The sequence below is a fragment of the Meleagris gallopavo genome, chromosome 7 (genome assembly GCF_000146605.3).
Source record: "Meleagris gallopavo isolate NT-WF06-2002-E0010 breed Aviagen turkey brand Nicholas breeding stock chromosome 7, Turkey_5.1, whole genome shotgun sequence".
NCBI classification, from domain to species: Eukaryota; Metazoa; Chordata; class Aves; order Galliformes; family Phasianidae; genus Meleagris; species Meleagris gallopavo.
This window is the reverse complement of record NC_015017.2, coordinates 32874652-32895654: the sequence shown is the minus strand read 5'-3', so window position 1 is coordinate 32895654 and position 21003 is coordinate 32874652. Positions and strand designations below refer to the sequence as shown.

The following is a 21003-nucleotide window of genomic DNA, read 5'->3' as shown; positions in this document are numbered from 1 at the left end:
TAAATGAGACCTTTCCAGGAAAAAAAAAAAAAAAGAAGAAAACAAAAAACAAAAAACAAAACTATTAATTTATTTGTATCTGTGGGTGTGTGCCTGTGTATGTGTGCGTGTCTTGCCATCATTAAATGTAATGCATTTAAAATTTGTTCAGCAAAAGGCAGAATATTTATATAGGTCTATTTTACTGAAATTCTGCAGATGCTCTGTGGGGTTTAAAAGTCAGCGCTGTGACCAGAAAGTGAACCCTTGTGATTACTACTGTCAGAATGAGGGAATTTGCACTTTAACTGCGTTTAATGAACCGAGATGCAAGTAGGTTTAACCTTCCACTTAATGCTGCACATTCTGTGACATCATTTCAGGCCACAGTTCATTGGTTCAAGTCATGCACGTTCACATACATTTCACAGTATATACATAATCTGGGTGCTTGTTTCTGTGATGCACACTTACCCTTTGATAGTTGCACTTATGAGTATATTTAAACATACTGTTGGAGTATCCATGTCATTAGAGGAAAAAAATAATAATTTTTAATAAGTGTATCAAAAATACTGGAAATGCTTCATGGCTTTTACCGTTTACATTTTGAGACATTTTACCAACTTAATCCTACACAGCATAAAGTTTAGCAAATAGTGACATTGCATATGTTCTGTAGCCTAAAATCGACTTATTATTTCTTATCTCTATAGGGAAAGAAACAGAGGAGCTATTTAGCTACCATTTCAAGAGTTTAGCCTGTATTCATAAGTCACTTTGTAAACTTTATAAAAATTCACTGTAAAATAGCACCTTCTTAAACAGAAATGTTTGAGCTTTGTTATAACTTTGCATTTTCTGATAAAAAATGCATGAAGGAGATACATTTGTGTGCTGTATTTTGCTAAAGGTTTGGACATCTATTCAAGAGAAAAATTTAATCCCCATCAGGAAATAAACAGCCCTATGAACCCAGAAAGCACTGTGAGAATTGGTATCATTGTATAATAGGTAGCAGTGCGAGCGATGAACTTTTGGTGAATAATCTGCTTTTTTTTTTTTTTTTCAAACAGTACATTCAAAAATCCTTTGCCACTGTTTTTCAGGCAATGAAACTCCAACTCGAGCTACCATAAATCCATTAGAAAGTAGAGTTCTGTTCACCACAAATTAAAAGTTTGAAGAATATGGAGTGGTCTTTTGGTTAGCATTCATTGGACAGTTCCTATTTTTCTGTGTCATACTTGGGTTTTAACAATAACATAGCTCAAAGAAAAACATGTTGCTGCTTGTAAGGTTGTGTAATGCAAATACCATTCCTCCTTTTTTTTCCAAAATGCTGGGGACCATACCTGAGCTCTCAAGAAGATAACAGTCCAGAATTTATTGTAAAGTGTTTTAATAGATAAAATAATCTGAAAATAAAGCATGGAGAATCACTCCTATAATTCTTAAGAATGCCTTAACCACTTAAAAGGTAAAAGTTCACTTTTTATTAAATGGATTTTCACAGATAACGATGAAGGATATATAATTATTTTTCATATGAATTTTTGTTCACTTTCTCTTTCAACTGTAGTCAAATCTGTCAGAGATACAACAGTAGAATTTAAACATTTATTCGAATTAGGATCTTCCTGAGCAGCATTGATATTTGTTTGTGACATTGCCCATTCTCTTGATCTAGTTTAACTATATTTGGTGTCTAAAATGTTTGTTTGTTTTTTTAGAGAGATATTAAATCATATTTAAATCTCTTAGTCTTTGTGTTGATAACATGAATTTTAACCTCTTCAGTGGTTCTGTGTGTGGTCAGATGCCAAATGAACAAGTTGCTTGATGGAGAGAGAGAGCTGTAATTCCATATGTCTCAGTCCTTGCCAGCCACAGTTCTCACTTCGTTTGTTTCCTGTGTCTTTTTGTGACACAAATTAGCTTTAAATTGAAGCTTGTTTATAATTTTACCAACCTCGTACTGTGAAGTAGACGACTTCAGGAAGGAATGAAACAATCCCATGCTTAGTAGAGTTACTGTGCCATGGAACAGCAATCTCAAAGCCTTTTTCTATTAGTTCTACTCCATTATTAGAGAAAATAACGTACCCCTTGAGCATGCACTGCTGGTCACACTGTGTGTGACATCTACCTGGTCTCTAAGACAGTTAAGGGCTTACATTTTTCTTAACTAGTCAGGGGTGGATGATTTCTAGAAAGAAGAAATTGGAAGTAGCTGATTTTATTTGAATTCAGTAAGAGCTCCTCTGCCTCTTGCAGCCAAATCAGTTGAGAAAGCAAACTTTATGCATAATAAAGCCCCTATTATCATTCAGTAAATACTAAAGAGAATAAGATTTATCCATTCTTAAGGGCAATCCCATAGCAATAATTATGTAGAAATTCCTATATGAACTTACTCTCCTTATACCAACCTTTGCTGTTAGGGTTGATTTTTTTCCAGGAATTTTCTTATTTCAAGGTTTTTGAACTTTGAATCCAATAACTATCAGGTGCACAAAGGGAAAAGACCTGTACTTTCCACCGAACAAATTTCTGAATGAATTAAAGTCTTAACTTGACTACACATCAAACTCCAAAAAAGAAAGAATTTGTGGAGTTGGTTTCCAGCTTTAGTCAATGCTCTACCAAGTTGCAAAAGATGCAGCATAGGCTGCTTTGATTTGGATGTAAAATCCTGTCCAATCTAAATTATGAATTATTAATATTATTTTTCTTTATTATTTATTTTTCTGTATTATTTTCCTTCCTGCTCAATAGTGAAAGTTGAAAGAGAATTTCATATCAAAATGATAAAATTTGAGGCATTGACTTTCTGAAAATTTCACTGCCACAGTTGTCCTGTACTGGTATGATCTTGTATTGTAGTTACTGCTTTTGTAGCTTTTACATATTGTGTTTATTTAAAGATGTCTTCTGTACTACCCTGTAATGGTATGTGGGGCTGAGGGGGAGGGAAAAGGGACATGTATAACACAAGAAGGGTATGAGATATGCTGGAATTTCTCCTTAACTTCATCAATCAATTGAAGAAAGAATGAACTTGAGATCAGATGCAGATGAGAAATAATCAAGAATTTTTTTTTCCTATTTATTGTACGAACTGTCATTTGTATTTGTTCTGCAGTTTACAGTCAAACCTGACAAAAAAAAAAACCACAAATTCTGTTGATCCTTTTCAACATCCAACTGAATAGAGAGTTTATAAATGCTTTAATATGCTTTTAAATGACCGTGAATTGAATGTGACAACAGTAAGATTATATCATTATGCTGTCTAAAGAAGACAGTAGTCAATTTTCCTTCTTTTACTACTGTATGTGCATCTTAACTTCAGAGCCCATGTTTCCTAGGTGTCAGTCCATAAGAAAGACAGAAATTCAGAGGACTATTCACAGTGTTAAATTAGCTGCCTTGGTTAGAAGTGTTGACTCTTCACAGACCTTTAGATTGTGTTGTATTTCTAGAATATCGTTTCTTCTACAATGAAGAATAAGTCATCCTAGACACTTTAATTGCTTACAATAAGTGGATCTGTGACTCTGAGAGCAAATTTTGTAGAGAAATCAGTGATCTTTCAAATTAATTAAAAGGCACATGCCATAGAGGAGCTTGAGGGAAAGCAGAACTGTGGTAGAATCTGACAAGTGAAGAACGGAGAAAGAAGAGATGATTTCATTTCTAAAATGAGAATTTTGTTTGAGTAATATGTTAAAAACAGTAGTAAAAAAAATAGAGGAAAAAAATCATTTTCTTCATAAACAAGGTCAAGAAGCTTGACGTGATGACACAGACAGCAAAATAAATACTTTCTGCAGGAATTTAATGAACGAGAGATATTTTGCCAACTTTATTTTCAGTATTCTATATGTGTGCATGCATGCGAGTGCATGTGTGAGTGTGTGCATGCACGTCTGCATGGGTACATTTTGTGCAAATCTGAGTGAGTTCCCCTACCCAGAGTACCTTCCATCTAGTTCATATTCTGTAGAAATACAGATTGCTTTTCCATCCAAAAAATTTGTGATGCTGTACCTCTTTCTTGATCTTCCCTTCCTATTGAAAAGACTTCAAATGTGAGCAGTTTGTGTATAACTTGTAGAAACACTGTAAGTTCATGTGTACGCGTAAGTAAAAACTGCAGCAGAGCTCTGATCAAAAACGGTTAAGATATACCCATAATCTGGTTGTGGACAAGAAAGAGACTTCTGTGAAGTCTCGTGACTGGCATTTTCTGTAGGCTGAGTAGAAAAAGCTACTTCAGCATGGAGCAGTTATGGCATCAAGAAGGACAGCCCAAGAGAAGGCGATTTAACCATGATAAGACAGTATAAATCATACAGCAGAAAAATTTATAAAATACCTTGCAATAAACGTTTTCCATATGCTTTCTGAGGATATATTTAATGAGCTATCTAATTATAATTACAAGGGGAATTTCAGTGTTATGCTAGTTCTTTGAGAGCTTTCGTTTTCAACCAAAAAAATATGTATTATAAATGTCTTGAATTTGAACATAATCTATAGGCTGTAACTTTAGAATACAGGAGACTATTCATCCAGTTTGTATTATAAATTAGCATTAATTTAAAGGTCTAAATGTAAACGGATGTTTGAGAAGTGCTTGATAAAGAAATGGCAAGATGTTGGAAATGAGGAGTGTGTGTATCGTTCATTGGCCATTTAGCAGTTAGATTGTAATGCAACTGTCCTTTGTCCATGAGTTTTCAATTGTTCTGCTGCTGTGCATCACTGCTCATTTACCTCTGTAAGAAGGAGAGAAAACCATGGTTTGTCATGTATCTATTGATCCAGTCATTTCTCATTGTTTTAATATTTTTACCGTATCAGTCTATTCTTTTGCTTGATTGCTGAATGCAATTTCAACTAAAGTAGCAGTCATCTAAACACACTTAATGTTTATATAGTAAGTCTACATTATTGAATTTAAAACATGTGTAGTGTGTGTATTGTATACAGATTGCTAATTTCTTACCTTGGGATAACAGAGGTTAAGATGCATCCCAAGGCTTGTTCCTGGACAGTGAATACAATGCACCATTTCTGTGTATTAGTATCATGCAAAAATTAAATTCATTATTAAGGTCACATTTTTCTTGTATGTTGTAATCAAATTTATGATTGCTTGTGTAGCTCAAAAGTAATTTTCTGCCTACCTTTGGATTAGGCACAGTTCCTATTCTTAACTGTTAAAATGGCAAGGTAATCTGTATTTCTTTATCAAATTCCTTCACTTTGTGTCCATTGTAAGGATTCCAACTGACCAATATACTAAAATGTGATCTATTTTTACATAAAATAGTTATGGAAATGTTATTTGAGAGTTTGTCTGTGAGTATAACTCAATAATACCATCTCTCTGTATAAAGAATGCCTTCATTCCAGAAGCATTGCCATTTTTTATTTTTTTGATAAGGAATAATTTCATTATTTACCTTAGTGCAAGGATTTTTTCATACTAAATTATCCTACAGTTTGGGAAAAAATGGGGATTATTTTCATTTCTGTCTTTCAGTGTGTTTTAATACAAATAGTAAATAAATGTAACCCAGATGTTCTCTGCTCTCATCTTACAAGTATTTGTAATATTGATGATATTTTCCAGTGGAATAATAATCTGACCTTACAGTAGGGGAGCTGGATACTTTCATTAGCATGTTTACTATCTATAGCTTGACCAAAAAGGAAAGCAAAGTTAGAAAATGACTAAATTAGTTTTTTACGTAAGAAACATTCTCAATTCCATGTCAACCTCTATGTTGTAATGACTGTTTCACTGATTCTGTTGTACTTCTAATATTAATCTTTTAGTGCTGCTCTCTGTCATTTTTTTATTACACATGAGTATGTTGAGTTGGAAAGCAGTTTCCACAAAAATACGTTTAACTGTATATTATGCCTTCCATATTATAATTTTATGACCAAAAAAAAGAAGGGAAAAATCCACGGTGTCTCCAATTTGGTCTCCTTACTATCTTCTATTTGTTCAGACATTTCATATGCAAATAGTTCCTTCTGGTCAAGTGCCCATGTAATTGAGTTGAGACCATTTCAGCGCACTGACCTATAAAGGTTGTAGAAAGAGGAATGAGATGTTTTCTCTCCCAAGTAGATTCTGTAAAGAACAGACTCTGAAGTGTAAACATCTGAATTCCAAATTATTCCCGTTATAAATGGGATACCTATGCAATTTCAGTTTAGAGTTTTTAAAACATCTCTCTAATATTACATTCTCTGCATAAATAACTCCTATTGCATATGCTCTATTTTTTTCAGACTGTATGTTTCCCAATTTCTTTCTAAATGTAGACCTAAACTGTAACAGAGAGAGCTGTAGCATTAATGACCTTGGCAGCAGGCAACGTGCAACCTTTGTTTATCACGTTAACTTTGAGGATTTATATTGGTATTCTCTAGGATGTTATTGCTCTTTGATCTATTCACCGATTCCATGGGGGACTGGGGATTCTCACCTGTAGTACCTTGCATCACTTGGCTGAGTACATTCTCTCCTTTGCTGTCAAGCTCCCCGCTGTTTCATTTTGTGTTTCTCTGCATAGCCTACATTGGGTGTCATCACTGTCTTTCTTCACAGTTCTTGGTAACATGGATGTCTTCAACAAAACCAGTGGCTTCATGCAATTCTACTTTATTAATACCTTTCTTTTTTTCTTTTTTCTTTTTTCTTTTTTTTTTTTGCCCATACTGCAAATCTCATCTCTCTGACCGTAAAAGTATTGGCACTGCTACAGAACAAATGATTTGGAAAGATAGAAAATTCTGCACATCCAATTAAAGTGGAAATCAGTTCCCATGCTTGATACCAAGTAGTCTGAGTTTAAAAATCAGAGAAGTCTAGTATCAGAAAGTTGTCTAATCTTATTAAGAACATCTTATGTCTACTGTACCTGAAGACTAGTAAAAGAGTTGAGAACTGCACGCTTTTCCCTTGTTCCTGCATTAACTGTCGTCTGTGTCCCAGCTCTATCTTTATTCACGTCTTCTTCTGGCTAATTCTCTGCATCACATTCCCTTCCTAGCAACAGGCTTTTCCTCTGGACTTTATTTCTTTTTCTGTTCTGCCCAAGAAGATTCTTCACTATCTTCCTAGACCCCAAGGGGCAATCATTTTACCTCTATGGAGGAAGGACAGAAGGAAATGATTGCAGTCCTGTCAGCTTCAGTCCCACAGAACTTTATTGGTGACAGCAAGCATTTGGAAAATGAAATTGAAGTGGCAACTAGCTGTCATGATTTTATGAGACTTTTATTAAATGTATCAGAAGTGTTTCAATATTGCTGGCTTTTGCAATTAAAATGCCAAGATACATAAAGAACTACCTCCTGCCTTAATTTGTTCCTCTGTTTGCTATATAGAGAGCTGTAGGATTTTTTTCTTCACCAGCTGTTGTGGTGTCATATCTGTTGTAAGATTTTGGGGAGCATCTATAGTATGCACCATTTTCTCATAAGCTTATACTTGTGTATTTCAGTGGTGAATCTTCTGCTCTCTCACAATCTTATATTCTTTTAAGTGTTTTAAGGCACGTTTGCAGTAATGATTCTCTTATGCAGCAGAATTTTCAGTTGAAGGATTTAGGTACAAAGTCAAGGTACGTCTAACTCTAATGAATTATTTCCCTTTCCATAGTGAAGCATTATGTGAAAACTGTCTCTCTTAACAAGCTTTGATCACACGAGCTGAATTTCCAAAAGCAATGATGCAAAAACTCTAGTGAGAAATATAAAGACTATATTTCATGGTTGTCACATATCAACAGTTTGATTCCCTTTAGAATAAAAAAAGTATAAAGATTTATGGTGTCTTTCTACAAGAATGGAGATTCTTTCTTTGAAGCCGTACACTAAATGGTAAACTTTGGGGGGAAAAAAAAGTTCCTTAGATATTAAATTGTATCTTAGTAAGGTAAGCTATCAATGTAATTTCTTCCATTTGATAGAATCTATAAAAGAATGGAACAGATGCGTCTTTTAAAATACTGAAATCATGTTATTTTATGACGTGGAATGAGCTAAAATAGTGATGATCTGAAGTGAGAATGCCAACTGTCTTCAGTTTTAAAATATTTTATTGTGAAACATTTTCTGTAATTAAGTAGCAACTGTGGAGTTTTATTCACTGAGAAGAAATGTAAGGATGTTTTCTATTTAAATAAGTACTTGTTAAATCATAATGCAAGTAATCTATGTAGGAATGTTTTTGAACCAACTATCAATTAATGAGCATGGTTTTTAACAACCATCTGTGCATTGTTTATCTCTGTGGAGTTTGAGCTAAGCGTATAAGAAATCCTACTAAGAAAAGAAAGCAATAAGAAATTAGATCCAAAGACCATTCAGACTTAATATGAAATCCAGTAAAGGGATTTGTCTGGATGTTGAATCATGCTCAAGGAGGCTTAAGAGCAAATAGAGAAATTAGCCTTTCTTCTGCTGTGATCTGCAAAGACAGAGGAGGATGAGAAGCATCACTAGCAAAGCTGGCCGTGACTTTTCTTAACAATTCCACAGTACTTATCTGGAATGTTTTGTACCTTTCCAAACCTTTTTGTATCATAGAACAATGTGCATGTCCAGCTCCAAACTTGGCAAAATTTGTTTAATCCTTAGGAAGCTATGAGATAACAGTTTTCTTAGAACTGCACGCAAAGTAATGCTCTATTGCATTTTCCTAAAAACAGCTCATGTTGAAATTCATAAATAATACAAAAATACTTAGAAAAACATGAGTCACTTTGCAATATGCAACAGTGGCAGATGAAAAGTGACTGCTTCTCGCTGTTTCCACAAGTAGAGATTCAGGTTCTGTAGTAAAGTTAATCATGCTTGCAGTGGGATGAATAAACAATTGGATTTCATTCAGGTGTTTGTTTCAGTTTCTGATGGATTTGCTGAGAATGCGTGCATGGACTTTTCATGTGTTGGTTTTTTATGTGCGTAGGGAGCAACTTCTCAACTGAAGAATATTTGCATATTGATATTCACGCACGGAAATTACAGCAGAATATCTTTGTGCTCATCCAACACCTGGCTCATTCTTAACATTAGCAGTATTCGAGGACCTCTGAAGTCAGTAGAGATACTGCAGTCTCTTCAGATCCATAGCTTTTTGTGCTTTAACTCACACGCACTTACATGTATATATTTCTATAAATATGCAAGTACTTACATGGTTAAAAATCTTAAAGTATGATGTGTTAAGTCATAGAATTTTGGGGAATACATTCAAATGCAAAAAAGAAAAAGAAGGACAACTTCAGTAAACCTGTGAATATCACTCAAAAATTGGTCTGAATTGTGCGAGTAAATTATTACAGTCAGGTCTTTAAGAATTATTCTGTGGTAAACCTTTCATTATTCAGTGCAACGGAGGATACCCTGGAAAGAGGCAATGAGTGCAGATACTGGAAGTTACCGGGTGCATGTAAATATCTGGCTGGTCATAGATAAGCTTTTGGAATTTGGAATTCATTGTTAGAGCTTCTAGATTAAAGTTGACCCTAAAACAGTAATACAGATAAACCTTGCTAGACAAAGCTGGCTATGCATGGATCCAGCTCACATTCTCCTTCATTATTGCATAGTATAAGATGCATTAATACACCACTGGTTATTGTTTTATTATCTAATAATTTTGGAATAGGACCCTGGAATCAAATTGTGGTGATAGTAATATAGGAGCTGTAGTTTTGAGCTAAAACCTTACTCTAAGAGTTATAAGCAACATGGCAGAGTACTGATAACTGCTTTCCGTGTTGCTTGTTGATTTTGTAGAATCACAGTTACTTGTGCATCTCTTTAGAAGGTGCTGGTGGTCTCTTTAATAGGTTAGTGTGTTAACAGCTGATGTCTAATTAATTCTACCATCTTAATTGAATCTTTTAGATGCTCAGCCAACTGGTCAGGCACACAGTGTGAGAGGCCAGCTCCCAAAAGCAGCAAGTCTGACAATATCAGTACAAGTAAGTACTTCAAATAACAGCTACCACCCCTCCCATTTTGGTCAGTTCAGAAAATTTAACCTGATGATGATTTAGAGTAAAACTTTGTGAAATATGTACTGGTTATCTGTATTAAATGTAAGGGGGAAAATCAAGGAATTTTTTCAGTGTTTTGATTGGCATTCCGTGTTCTATGAGATGCTTTGGATCCATGCCATGCACTACATGCTCACTTCTTCAAGGCTAGCCTGCACACTTCTTAAAGTGTATCAAGTGACAAGTACTCAGTGATATCACTGCTGTGCAGGGAAATAGTACAGGACCTCTGACCATCTGAGTCCCACTAAAGGCATCAAAAATAGAGTTGTAAGCAGTTCATAACTTTTGCATTGGCTGTCTGCAGAGCTTTGAATTTTACCTACTGTGAAAATCATCCTGACAATAAGAATAGCTCCTGTCATATTTTTTTAAGCATACCTGTAAGCATAAAAGGATGGCATAGTTGCAGCATTGGCAGTTTAAACTGGACAAGGTTCCCTGCAGTGCACTGAGTATGCTGATGGTACCCTGCTGTATATCTCAGTCACATTTAACCCAAGAGGAGCGGGGGGGAATGAGTTACCCACTATTCAGGTCAGCTTGATCCTTAGATGAAGTCTTCCTAGCAATCCAGACAAGTGACATAAAACTTACAAGCTGAAAACAGACAAAAATCCTAGATCAGTGTTTCGCATTGAGGGAATACCTGCTATGATTTAGGAAGAAGGTGTTCATCTTGTGCCTGCTGCTAGACCCCTGGCTGCACTGTGGTCCCCAGGCAGCTTGGGAGGCTGTTATCTAGGCAATTTTTTTGTTGTAAATTTACTAAATTTTTTTCCTCCCTCATTCAGTTTTCTTCATCCATTTCTCTTCACAAATGTTATCTTAAAATAGCAATTGTTGTAACATCCTTTACATGCTGAATATTCCTAAGCTGAAGGGAATTAAGGATGCTTCAGGTTTTTGTTCAGTAGTGCTTGCTTTATTGTGAGCCTTTGAGAATCTGACTTTCAATAAGCCTTTAGGTAGAATTCAAGGACTCTTTTTTGCAGTTCTTTATTTAGACTGCATTTTATGTAGAGCAGAGGCTGCCAACAGCTTGTTTGGAGTGAATCAGCTGATCTAACAGTGAAACAATGAACTATATTTTAATTTTCCAAATTAAGTATTATGAAGGATATGATATTAAAAAAAAATGCATTTCATTCCACATTGGTTTATACTAAAGACTGTCGTAAGTGTAGACTAAAAGTGTTTGTTACATATATTTCCTTAGTGCTAGATACTTGTATTAGTGCTAAAGAATTCTTTGAAGGGTACCACTGCTGACCTTATTTTTGCAGGTCTTATTTCAGTTATCTGCCAAAATAACATCCAGGTGATATTCTTCTCCATTTCCTTCTCTCTTTTAACATCACTGTCTGATCTGTGCACTATTTTTCTGCTGCATTAAGCATTACTGTAGTTGTCTTGATTACTTAAATCAACGTAACAAAATTATTGGCGCTTGAGTAGAATGCAGTAAAACACTGGAGTGTGCCAGCCATCCAGAAATGAATATTGCTTATTACTCTTCACGTTTCCCACAAATAAAAGCAAGACATTGATATAAATGCTAACAGTAGAATTATTCATAGAATTACATAGTAGCATGTGTTGGAAGGGACCTTAAATTCATCCAGTTCCAACCCCCTGCTGTGGGCAGGCTTACCACCCACCAAATCAGGTCTTCAATCAGATCCATACTTACTGAATATTTTAAATTAACAGTTGCGTGACTTAAATATAATAGGATGATGGAGGGGTAGTTGGAGTCAGTGATTATAGTTCTTAAGTCCAAAATGCTCAGAAATTCCATACACCTTCACATGTAATCTCTGCAAAGGAGGGGCAGGTTTTAGATGTGTGTGTGATGACAAAAATACTCATATTGTTTACATCATCTGTGATGATACTTTTTCACTGAGCAACATTCAAATCTCATATTGATGAAGCTCAACACATGAAATTTCATGTTTTTGGTGAGAGAATTTATGCTTTTTTAAATTAACTATGCTACAGCTGTCAAGAAACAGTGGCTGTGAGGATTCAAAAAGATTTCCTTTTGCTATTTTAGGAAGCATTGCAATCATTGTTCCTCTTGTTTTACTGGTGACTTTGATCACTACTCTGGTAATTGGACTATTTCTCTGCAAAAGAAAACGAAGGTGAGTAATTCTGTGCTTATGTATGGAATAATAAGCTAAATCTCTTAAATTTATATTTAACTTTTTATATCAAATGTATATATTTCAACTTTTTACATCAAAGGTCTGCAATTTTGAGCAATTTATTTGTTTATTTAAAATAGAACTGTTTCTGGATTCAGTGTTACTTGCATTATGATTTTTATTGGAATAATTGCTATTTCATATCTTCATATTCTGCATGCAGTAAATAAGTATAGGTCTTGTCAAGTTTGCTTAATTCTGTCAAGGCTGTATAAGGATTAATAATTTTATCCAGAGACTTACTGAACTTCGTAAGCAAAATTAATGTATTTCTTTGGAGCCATGTAATTAAGAAATATTGTTAACGTCTATAAATACTTGCAAATAAAGCTTGTGCAGAACTTCCAGTTTCTAATCATAGTTCACTCTGGCGTATTTACATTGATTAGCTCTTTCTGATTTTGTGTTAGTGAAGATATAAACGATGTACCTACTGTAGTATCCTAAGCCTTGTCATCCTCACTGAAATTCAGTATGTGAAGAAAGAAAGAAGAAAAAGAAATGTTTCTTCTATATCAAAAGCCAGTATAACACTCTCCTGGCCATACTGTTAGTAATGTTGACCCTGAGAGGCTCCATTGATATCAGATGCTACTGTTACTACGGAACAAATTTAGCAATAGCCAAATCCTTAAAACGAGTTGCTGAACTGTAAGCTGCTTCAATGGAAGAAATTAATCATCAGTAAAGAAATAGAGGGGAGCACAATAAGAACTTTGTTTTAAAATGTAATCTTCTTAAAAAATCTCTTCAAAGATTGTAAAGCATGAAAATAGGTTCAAATGTTCAACACTTGTACTCTACAGGTAGGTAGTGTTTTTTAGATGTTTTTTTCCATGCCATTTCTGAAAAATAGAGATCTATATTAGATTTCAGCTATTAACTGCATCTTTAGCGTTAAAGCAAGAGGACCTGACCATTATCATATTGAGTGTGACTTCCCTATTATTACCTCTATTTCTTATATTTACTGATAACAAACTCAAGGTTAAAAATAAGACCCTATTAGAAAACTTTGAAAAGTATTCCTCTTGAGCTCCAGCTTTTCAAAAATTATGGCAGATGATACAAATTGGAACTATGAGAAGCGTTATATTTTTAATGCATCACAATGAAATCATTTGCTTGTCTGTAGATTATGACTGTCTGACTTAGAACAGCCGATTTGAAATGAAATTGAAATGAATGAATGAGGAGATGAGTCATATTTGCTCCACCTTGATTACTGCAGAGAACCTGCAAGGCTTTCCTTGGGAAGTGAGGGAAATCTGGAAATGGCAAGAGAAAGTCAGGGTCATAAGGAATGTGTGAGTGCATTCATATCACTACAACCAAAATGAGAAATACAGTAAAAAAGCTCATTCCAGCCCATGAAATCTACGTGTACACTCAGATTGCTACTTTGTTTGAAAAATGCTCAGATTTTCTGAGTTTCTGCAGGAAATGCTTTTAATCCTATTGTTCTTAAGATTTAAGATAAATAAAGCCTGTACTATTTCAAGAGAAAACATCCAAGAAATAATTTGTAGCTTATTTCTTGTGTTTCTGCATTACAGGACAAAAACTATAAGACGGCAGCCGATTATAAATGGAGGAATCAATGTTGAAATCGGCAATCCATCATATAACATGTATGAGGTGGGCCATGATCACAGTGAAGGTGGTCTTTTAGCCTCTGATTTTACTGTAAATGCAGACAAGGTAATTTTTTCTTTTTTCTAAAGGCCAATATGCTACTTATTTTTTTTTTTGTCTTACGAGACACTGGCTCTGAATGCAACTAATAGAAACAAAATAATGATGGTTAGATTTAACTACACAATAAAGACACATAAGATTTAATTAGAAAAAACTTCATGTGTATATTAACATTTGTTTTTCAGTCTAATGATTTCTGATGGACATTGTTTCCTAGTGCCTGCATTTTACCAAAATAGAGGTGGAACTAAGCTACAAAATGAGTTTTTTGTCATGGAGTTAATACTGAATGGAAGTATATTTATCACACAGTCTAGATTTTGAAGTGTGAAAGAGTGTAATTATACTTAGGAGATTTAACTACTTATACACAAACTTTCAAAAGTGCAAAGAATTTAGAATCCTGGCTGGATAGATAGTTAAAATGTTTACACAAAACTTGTAAATATTACTATTTTTTTTGGTAAAAGATGCTGTCATTTCTGCAGCACCATTCTTCAATGACTGAACATCCTGAGTGATGTGACATGGGATGAACAGGGTAATGCTTTGATATCTTTCCTAGAGCTCTGTAATCAGACATACACCAAAGGGCAGCCATCGTTCTGTGGCATTTCTGACAAAGCAATAACCGGATTACTGTTAGCTCTAGGAATGTCATCATTGAATCACATAGTCAGTGTGCAGAATACAAGAGGTAAGCTGAAAATGGAGTTACTCCCTGGAGGAAGAGTAACTGAAGCAATGCTCTAATCCTTCATGGGGGGGGGAAAAAAAAAAAAGAAAAAAAAAATTAAAATGTTGAATTCTATTCTGGTTCTGAATGCTACAAATTCTCAAGCTGAAGAATACTTGTTATGAGAGATTTTATTTTTTTTTTAAACTATGCATCACTCTTGAAATAATGGGTTTCAATCAGTACACTGTTTATTTAACAGTGATAAGTACACATGGAAAATGCTCTATTAGCACAGAAACTAAAATTTTCTGTTTATACAGGCGAGATACATAGGGGGAGGGCCCACTGCATTCAAGCTTCCCCACACAGCTCCATCAATCTACCTAAACTCTGAGTTGAAAGGACCACTATCAACAGGGGTGAGAAATGATGATTCAAATCCATTTCATTCCATCACAACCCCTTGTTAAAGAAAGTTTGTCTGTCATTTTAGAAGAGGCATTTTGTTTGTTTTTTTTTTATTTTGTTTTTAACAGCAAGAACGACAGGAAGTTATATCTTTTCATTTTGAAATAAAGGTTTCCTCTGTGCATACAAAATTAAATCTGTACCTATCATTTTAATGTCATCTAAAACTGCAAATGTGTCTTTACAAAGGCATGCAAAGCCAGTAAGCAATGCGATGACTTTTCATAGCATTATATAAGGTTAGCATAGCATTCACAGCTATGTGCATATTGATATATATTTTCAATTTATATGCAATTACAGACTTTTAATGAAGTTTATCAAGCTGAAAGAAGTTCCCAAGTAAACAGAAAAAAAGTTTTTTTCATTTTAGAGGAATTTTGATACACATTAAGTGAACAATTTCCTTTTATACTTGCACTGCATTTTTGCATTGTTCAGTGAATTTTTGACAAAATTCTGAAGGCAGTTTCTTTTAAAACACCAAGACTATGGCTACAATTCATAAGAAATTCAATGTTTGCAAACACTAAGGTTTAAAATTCTAAAAAGGAACATCAATATGATATTCATTTTCATGTGCCTTAGTAAATATGTTCATCTTTTGTGCCATTTGCATTGCATGACTGTAATACGTTCTTTAGTATTTGAAAAATTAACAATTTCTAAAGGATGTGATGTTTCTGATGGGCCACAGAACCATTGATGAGCTAGAATAAATGCCTTTCTCCAGCATTAATAGTTTCTGTTAATCAACTCACTCCAGTTACATTCTGTACCTCACTGTACTTCATTAGGACCACTCAGAGAGTATATCATGAGTCAGAGCCCACTGTTATATAAGAAGTAACTCAGTGAGCACTATATAAATGCCAAGAGTCTTTGTGCTGTTGTAGTTATCATCCTTAACAGTGATATTAATGACCTAAAAAGTCCCATGAATTGCCATAAACCTAAATTTCTTATGATGAGCATTATGAAAAATATCATTCAATGGGAACAGACAAGTACAGCCGAGAACTGGTTCTTATAACTGTGTACAGCAAATATTGTATATTTGTGTTCCGTTAATACAGAAGAGTAACTTGTTTTTCAAACCTTTCTTCTTCCTTTATTCTAAGAAAGAATAAAGCATCAGGCAGTCCCTTTGTCACCTGCAATAGATGGAACAGGGTGTTTGGCTAACCCCAAGGAATAGCTGCTTTATCCACCCAGCCTAAAGAAAATCTTAACCCTGGGTTCAGAAAAAGTATTGATCAGTAGGGAGAAGATGAGTCTAGATTCTAAACTCTTTGTTCATTTGTTACCCAGCGTGCATTCAGCTTATTGAATAATCTACCCAGTTCTATTTTGGGTAAAAAAAAATATAATTTACCTTTTATTTTCTATCTTACTGTTCTTCCTCATACTCATAGTATTTATATAAGAAAAACTCCATTGTTTAATTATTTAAGTTAGAGGAATATTTTGAAGATAAACAACACTTTCCAATTATTAGAGTTAATATGCTGAATATCTAGTTGGATAGCAAAAATCCTATAGGAGATGAAAAAACCACAAAGTACGAATAAATTAATTGATACATTTATATTATAAATTTTGGATGGTGCTTTCGCCATGGCATTAGGAATATGGGAGTGAGTTTCATCCATTTTACGTATCCTTTTATACTGTCAAACTTAGGATATTTCTCATATACTTAAATGCTTTGCAGATTTAAAAATGGACTTGTCCTATAATGAAGTACCACTCATTTCAATAGATTTGTTACTATAGCTACCAAACTTGTTGAGAAAATGCTTCTCAATCTGTAAATACTATGATATGTTAATAGTTACGCTGGTTTAATTTTAAAGCAAGTTGAATTTACATTACAAAAGTATTGAATTTTTGGTCAAATCATGTTGTATATTTGGGCCACAGAATTCGAAAACATGGTCAGCTATTGATGGGATGCTGATGTCTTAGAACAGGTAATATATGGAAACTGTTGGTTGCAGTTTTCTACTGTTAAACTTGTCACATGGTCTCACAGTGCACCTTCTCTATAAACTTCGTCATATCTATTCTGAAATCTTCCAGTGTAATAAGGTGGACAAGTGAACTTCAGAGACATTTTTCAAGGTTTTTTGTTTTTATTTTTGTCGTTTCTGTTACGGTTTTAATATCATAAATTGCTGCATGTCATGCCATTGATTATTTTAATAGCATGTCTCATATCACAAATTTAATTTGGACTAAATAATTAACTCATTTCTTGCAGAAATCCAGGTATCTATTAAATATGTCCAATTATATTTTATGTGTACTTGTTCTAGCTTTAACCACACCATTTCCATTTCCATCAATGTTTATTTTGGTTTAATCTGTCTGATCTAATATATGCTTAATTTCTCTGCAGCCAACAAATTACTCCAATCCAGTATATGCAAAGTTATACATGGATGGACAAAACTGTCGAAACTCCTTAGCAAGCGTTGATGAAAGAAGAGAACTCCTTCCAAAGAAAATAGATATTGGGATAAGGGAGACTGTGGCATAATCTGCTGTTACCTTTTATACTCTGTATAAATGTATAAAATATAAGGATTACTTTTCTATGTACCAACAGTATTATAATTGTTTTGGCATCAGCATTACCTCTGTTTTTTTGTTCTGTTGATTGTTTTCTGAGTTTTTCTTTTGCTGATGACTTTTGACTGACCATTTGTAAGGTATTTTTATGATAAAGAAACTGCACTACAGTACAATTTACAACAATGCTGCTGAAATAACACACCTTTAAATTTGTTAAAATTGCAAACAACATATTTGTTTGTAGCGTGAAAATGAGCAATCTATTTTCTATGAACTTTTTTGGTTCTACTTAATCAATGAAGATGGTATTTGCACTTTTTCATTATGTAGTCTGGAAGCTGTAGTACAGTGTGTAATTTTGTTTATTTTAAATGGTGAAAGAATGATTGAATGGTCTACTCTCTTCTTTGTGCCCATTAGAATTTCTCTTCAGATCCTGATGAAGCTAGTTAACTTTTCACAAACCAACATAACTTGCTTTTAAATTAGCTTTAGGTTGTCAAGAAGTAAGCAAGACTATAGAAATGAAACATCTAATGATCTGCATGAACACAATGATTATGTTTCAGAAATTCAGTGACTGTACATGATATACTAAACATATATACCATGTAAACAAGCTTTGTATTTATTAAAACCTTATAGAACATAGTAACGATATATCTTGGAAGCTGAAACCTTACTTGCTGTGGGACAAAGCATATGAACTCCAACAGTCCTGTAGGACAGTAGCCACCCTAGAGCACAAGAGGGCATTGCCTACACATGCATTATATGTTTATTCACTTAATCTCATGCATTACTTATGGATTGTTAATTCCCCAAACGTGTACCAAGCAGTAGGGGGAAAAAGAAATAGACACAAAAAAAAAACACCTTAAGCACATACACACACACACACACACACACACACACACACACATTCACACTCACAGCATTCGGTTTTGACCATCACAAAAAGGTCACACTTATTTAGAGATACTAAGGAATCCAAAATACTGCAGTTTCTTTAAATGAAAATGAACTGTGATATTGATAAGATAAACCATAACCAAATGACGCAGTAGTTGATCCTTACCTAAGTCTGAGTTTCAATAGTCTGGGTTCAATATAGCAATCCAGCTATCTGGAGTAATTCTCAGTATTGGTTTTCAGCACTTGCTCTGACCTGTTTTGTTTTTTGTTGTTGCTAAGAAGAAAGATCTGATTCAACTTTTTTAATTTTCATGAAAATAAAGAATACAATGTCTTTCAGGTTTAAACTGAATCAAAGTATTTTATACATAACTTTAAAGGCACAAAAGACTGATTCACACATATACAGTGGAGGATTCTTCCTTCCTCTGCTAGACGTGACTGACTTTTAGTTATCATAATATATTAACCTAACAGATTAAATATGTTTGTGGTTGCTCTTTCTTCCCTTTGTACAAGCATTACAAAAATAACTGCTGTTTTATAAAAGATTTTTGTTGTACTATTGTGCATGCATACTACCTATTTCTAAACTTTGCCATATTGGGGCCTTTATAAAACTCCTGATTTATGTAATACTAGTGCAATTTTGCTTGAACAATGTTATGCATATCATAAACTTTTTCAGGTTCTTGTTTAAGTACATTTTTTTAGATGGAACAGTATTTTTCATTTTGGTTATAATAGTCATTTTGCCTATGTTTCTACAATGAAGTGTTAAATACTTTATAAAAAAAATTGTTGACTGACTTATTTAAATGAAAATCTACATACTTAATTCAGTGTGTTGACTAATTTTTAAATTTAGGATAAAAATGAAAACAGAAGGAAAACAAATTGAAGGGAAGGAACGTTGCTTTGTACAAATGGCGAAATTCTTTTTTGTGACAATTTTTGCTTTTTATACAACTTCTACTTGGATGTTTTCACAGCTCTGCACATTTGGATAACTTAGGTGTATGGCTGTATATTCTGTCAACAGAATTTTAAAGCTGTTTTGTTTTCTACAGAAATGCTGGATAGTTTCATGCCATAGAGTAAGGACTGCACGGGTTCTGCCTTTATTCTGTTGAACCACCAGATAGGATCTGGCCCTCAATTTTAACATAAATCTAGTTTTTATGGGATGTAAGCAGTTTTTCTTCTCAGAAATGTTCATTTTCTGGCAGCGACAACCTCATATTTTCAATACTCAGGCAAAACTACATTTTAACCAGTGGGTATGCAGATAACACAAGTTTGAAATCATAAACACACAAATCTGGTGGACTTTATTTATTGTGATGTCTCATGTCTTCTTTCAGTGGGACATTTGTGTTTACACTAGCTTAAATGTAAATTAATATTAAAAAATTAAATTTATTTATTTTCTTAGAAACACTCAGTTGATGTCAGTGTAGTTATTAGATATTGGATATTAGATCAGAATCTATCTGATCTTTACCTTTCAGGGCAAAATTTTGGTGGAGATATTGTGTTCTATCACTGCCATGCCTAAAAGATCTTTCAACTGTAATAATCCCCAGTGGATTTTTTTTGTTCTTTATTTTTTAACTTCGCCAAAGTTTTCCATAGGAGTGGTTTCTCACAATCCTTTAAGAGCCCTAAAATCCCCACGTTCTGTATCTACACAAACCACATAAGGAGATGAAAGTTGGATGATTGAGAACACAATCAATAACAACCTATATGTGCATCCTCATAAGTTGAGGGAAATAATTTTCTGCCCAAAACTGTATAAACAGTTACAAGGAACAACAAAAACTTTGAACTTTCTACATCTCCACAAGCATTTTGCTGTTATTAATGCCACAGATTTTTGTGTGGTTTTAGTTGGCATAAGCTTAGAAGAAAAGAGAAAAAAAAAAAATAAAAAAAAGGATAAATGTGCTTGTATCACTGATTAAAATGTCTGTCTCTTCAGGATATCATTGCAAGGCTTTTTTGTGGTTGCTTTCCTGGAGATACTAATGGCATTTCATGCCTAATGCTTGTACATTACTATTTCACTGAATTTATAAAGTTACAATTATTTTTCCACAATGCTGATAATTTTTCTTAGCAGAATGAAGTAGTTTATCGTTTCCATAAATATCAGGTACTAAAATTATTTGGAAAAAAATGGACTTCTGATAAAACTAACCCTGAAAAATACACTTTTTTTTCTTACACTTAGGCAATGTCTAAACAATGGTTCCTGGTTCATGGGTGAACAATACTTTCACTACATACATTTTTGCTGATCAGAAGAAAACCATATTAGTAATTTTGAAGGGTAACACGATGTGCTCCTATACAAATTGCATTCCCAAAAGAT

At 33.9% G+C, this 21003-nt stretch overlaps 1 protein-coding gene across 1 annotated transcript in view; it reads left to right on the top strand.

Moving 5' to 3' along the window:
- Window positions 1–20719, top strand: part of LOC100542901 (low-density lipoprotein receptor-related protein 1B-like) — a 50457-nt gene extending 29738 nt beyond the window's left edge. The window contains exons 10-15 of the mRNA XM_019617422.2: window positions 199–312; window positions 9925–10001; window positions 12136–12226; window positions 13846–13990; window positions 14987–15085; window positions 17536–20719. Of these exons, the coding sequence (XP_019472967.1) occupies window positions 199–312; window positions 9925–10001; window positions 12136–12226; window positions 13846–13990; window positions 14987–15085; window positions 17536–17676 (667 nt within the window). The 3' untranslated portion in view covers window positions 17677–20719. The remainder of the gene's footprint in view (window positions 1–198; window positions 313–9924; window positions 10002–12135; window positions 12227–13845; window positions 13991–14986; window positions 15086–17535) is intronic.
- The last annotated feature ends 284 nt before the right edge of the window (window positions 20720–21003 follow it).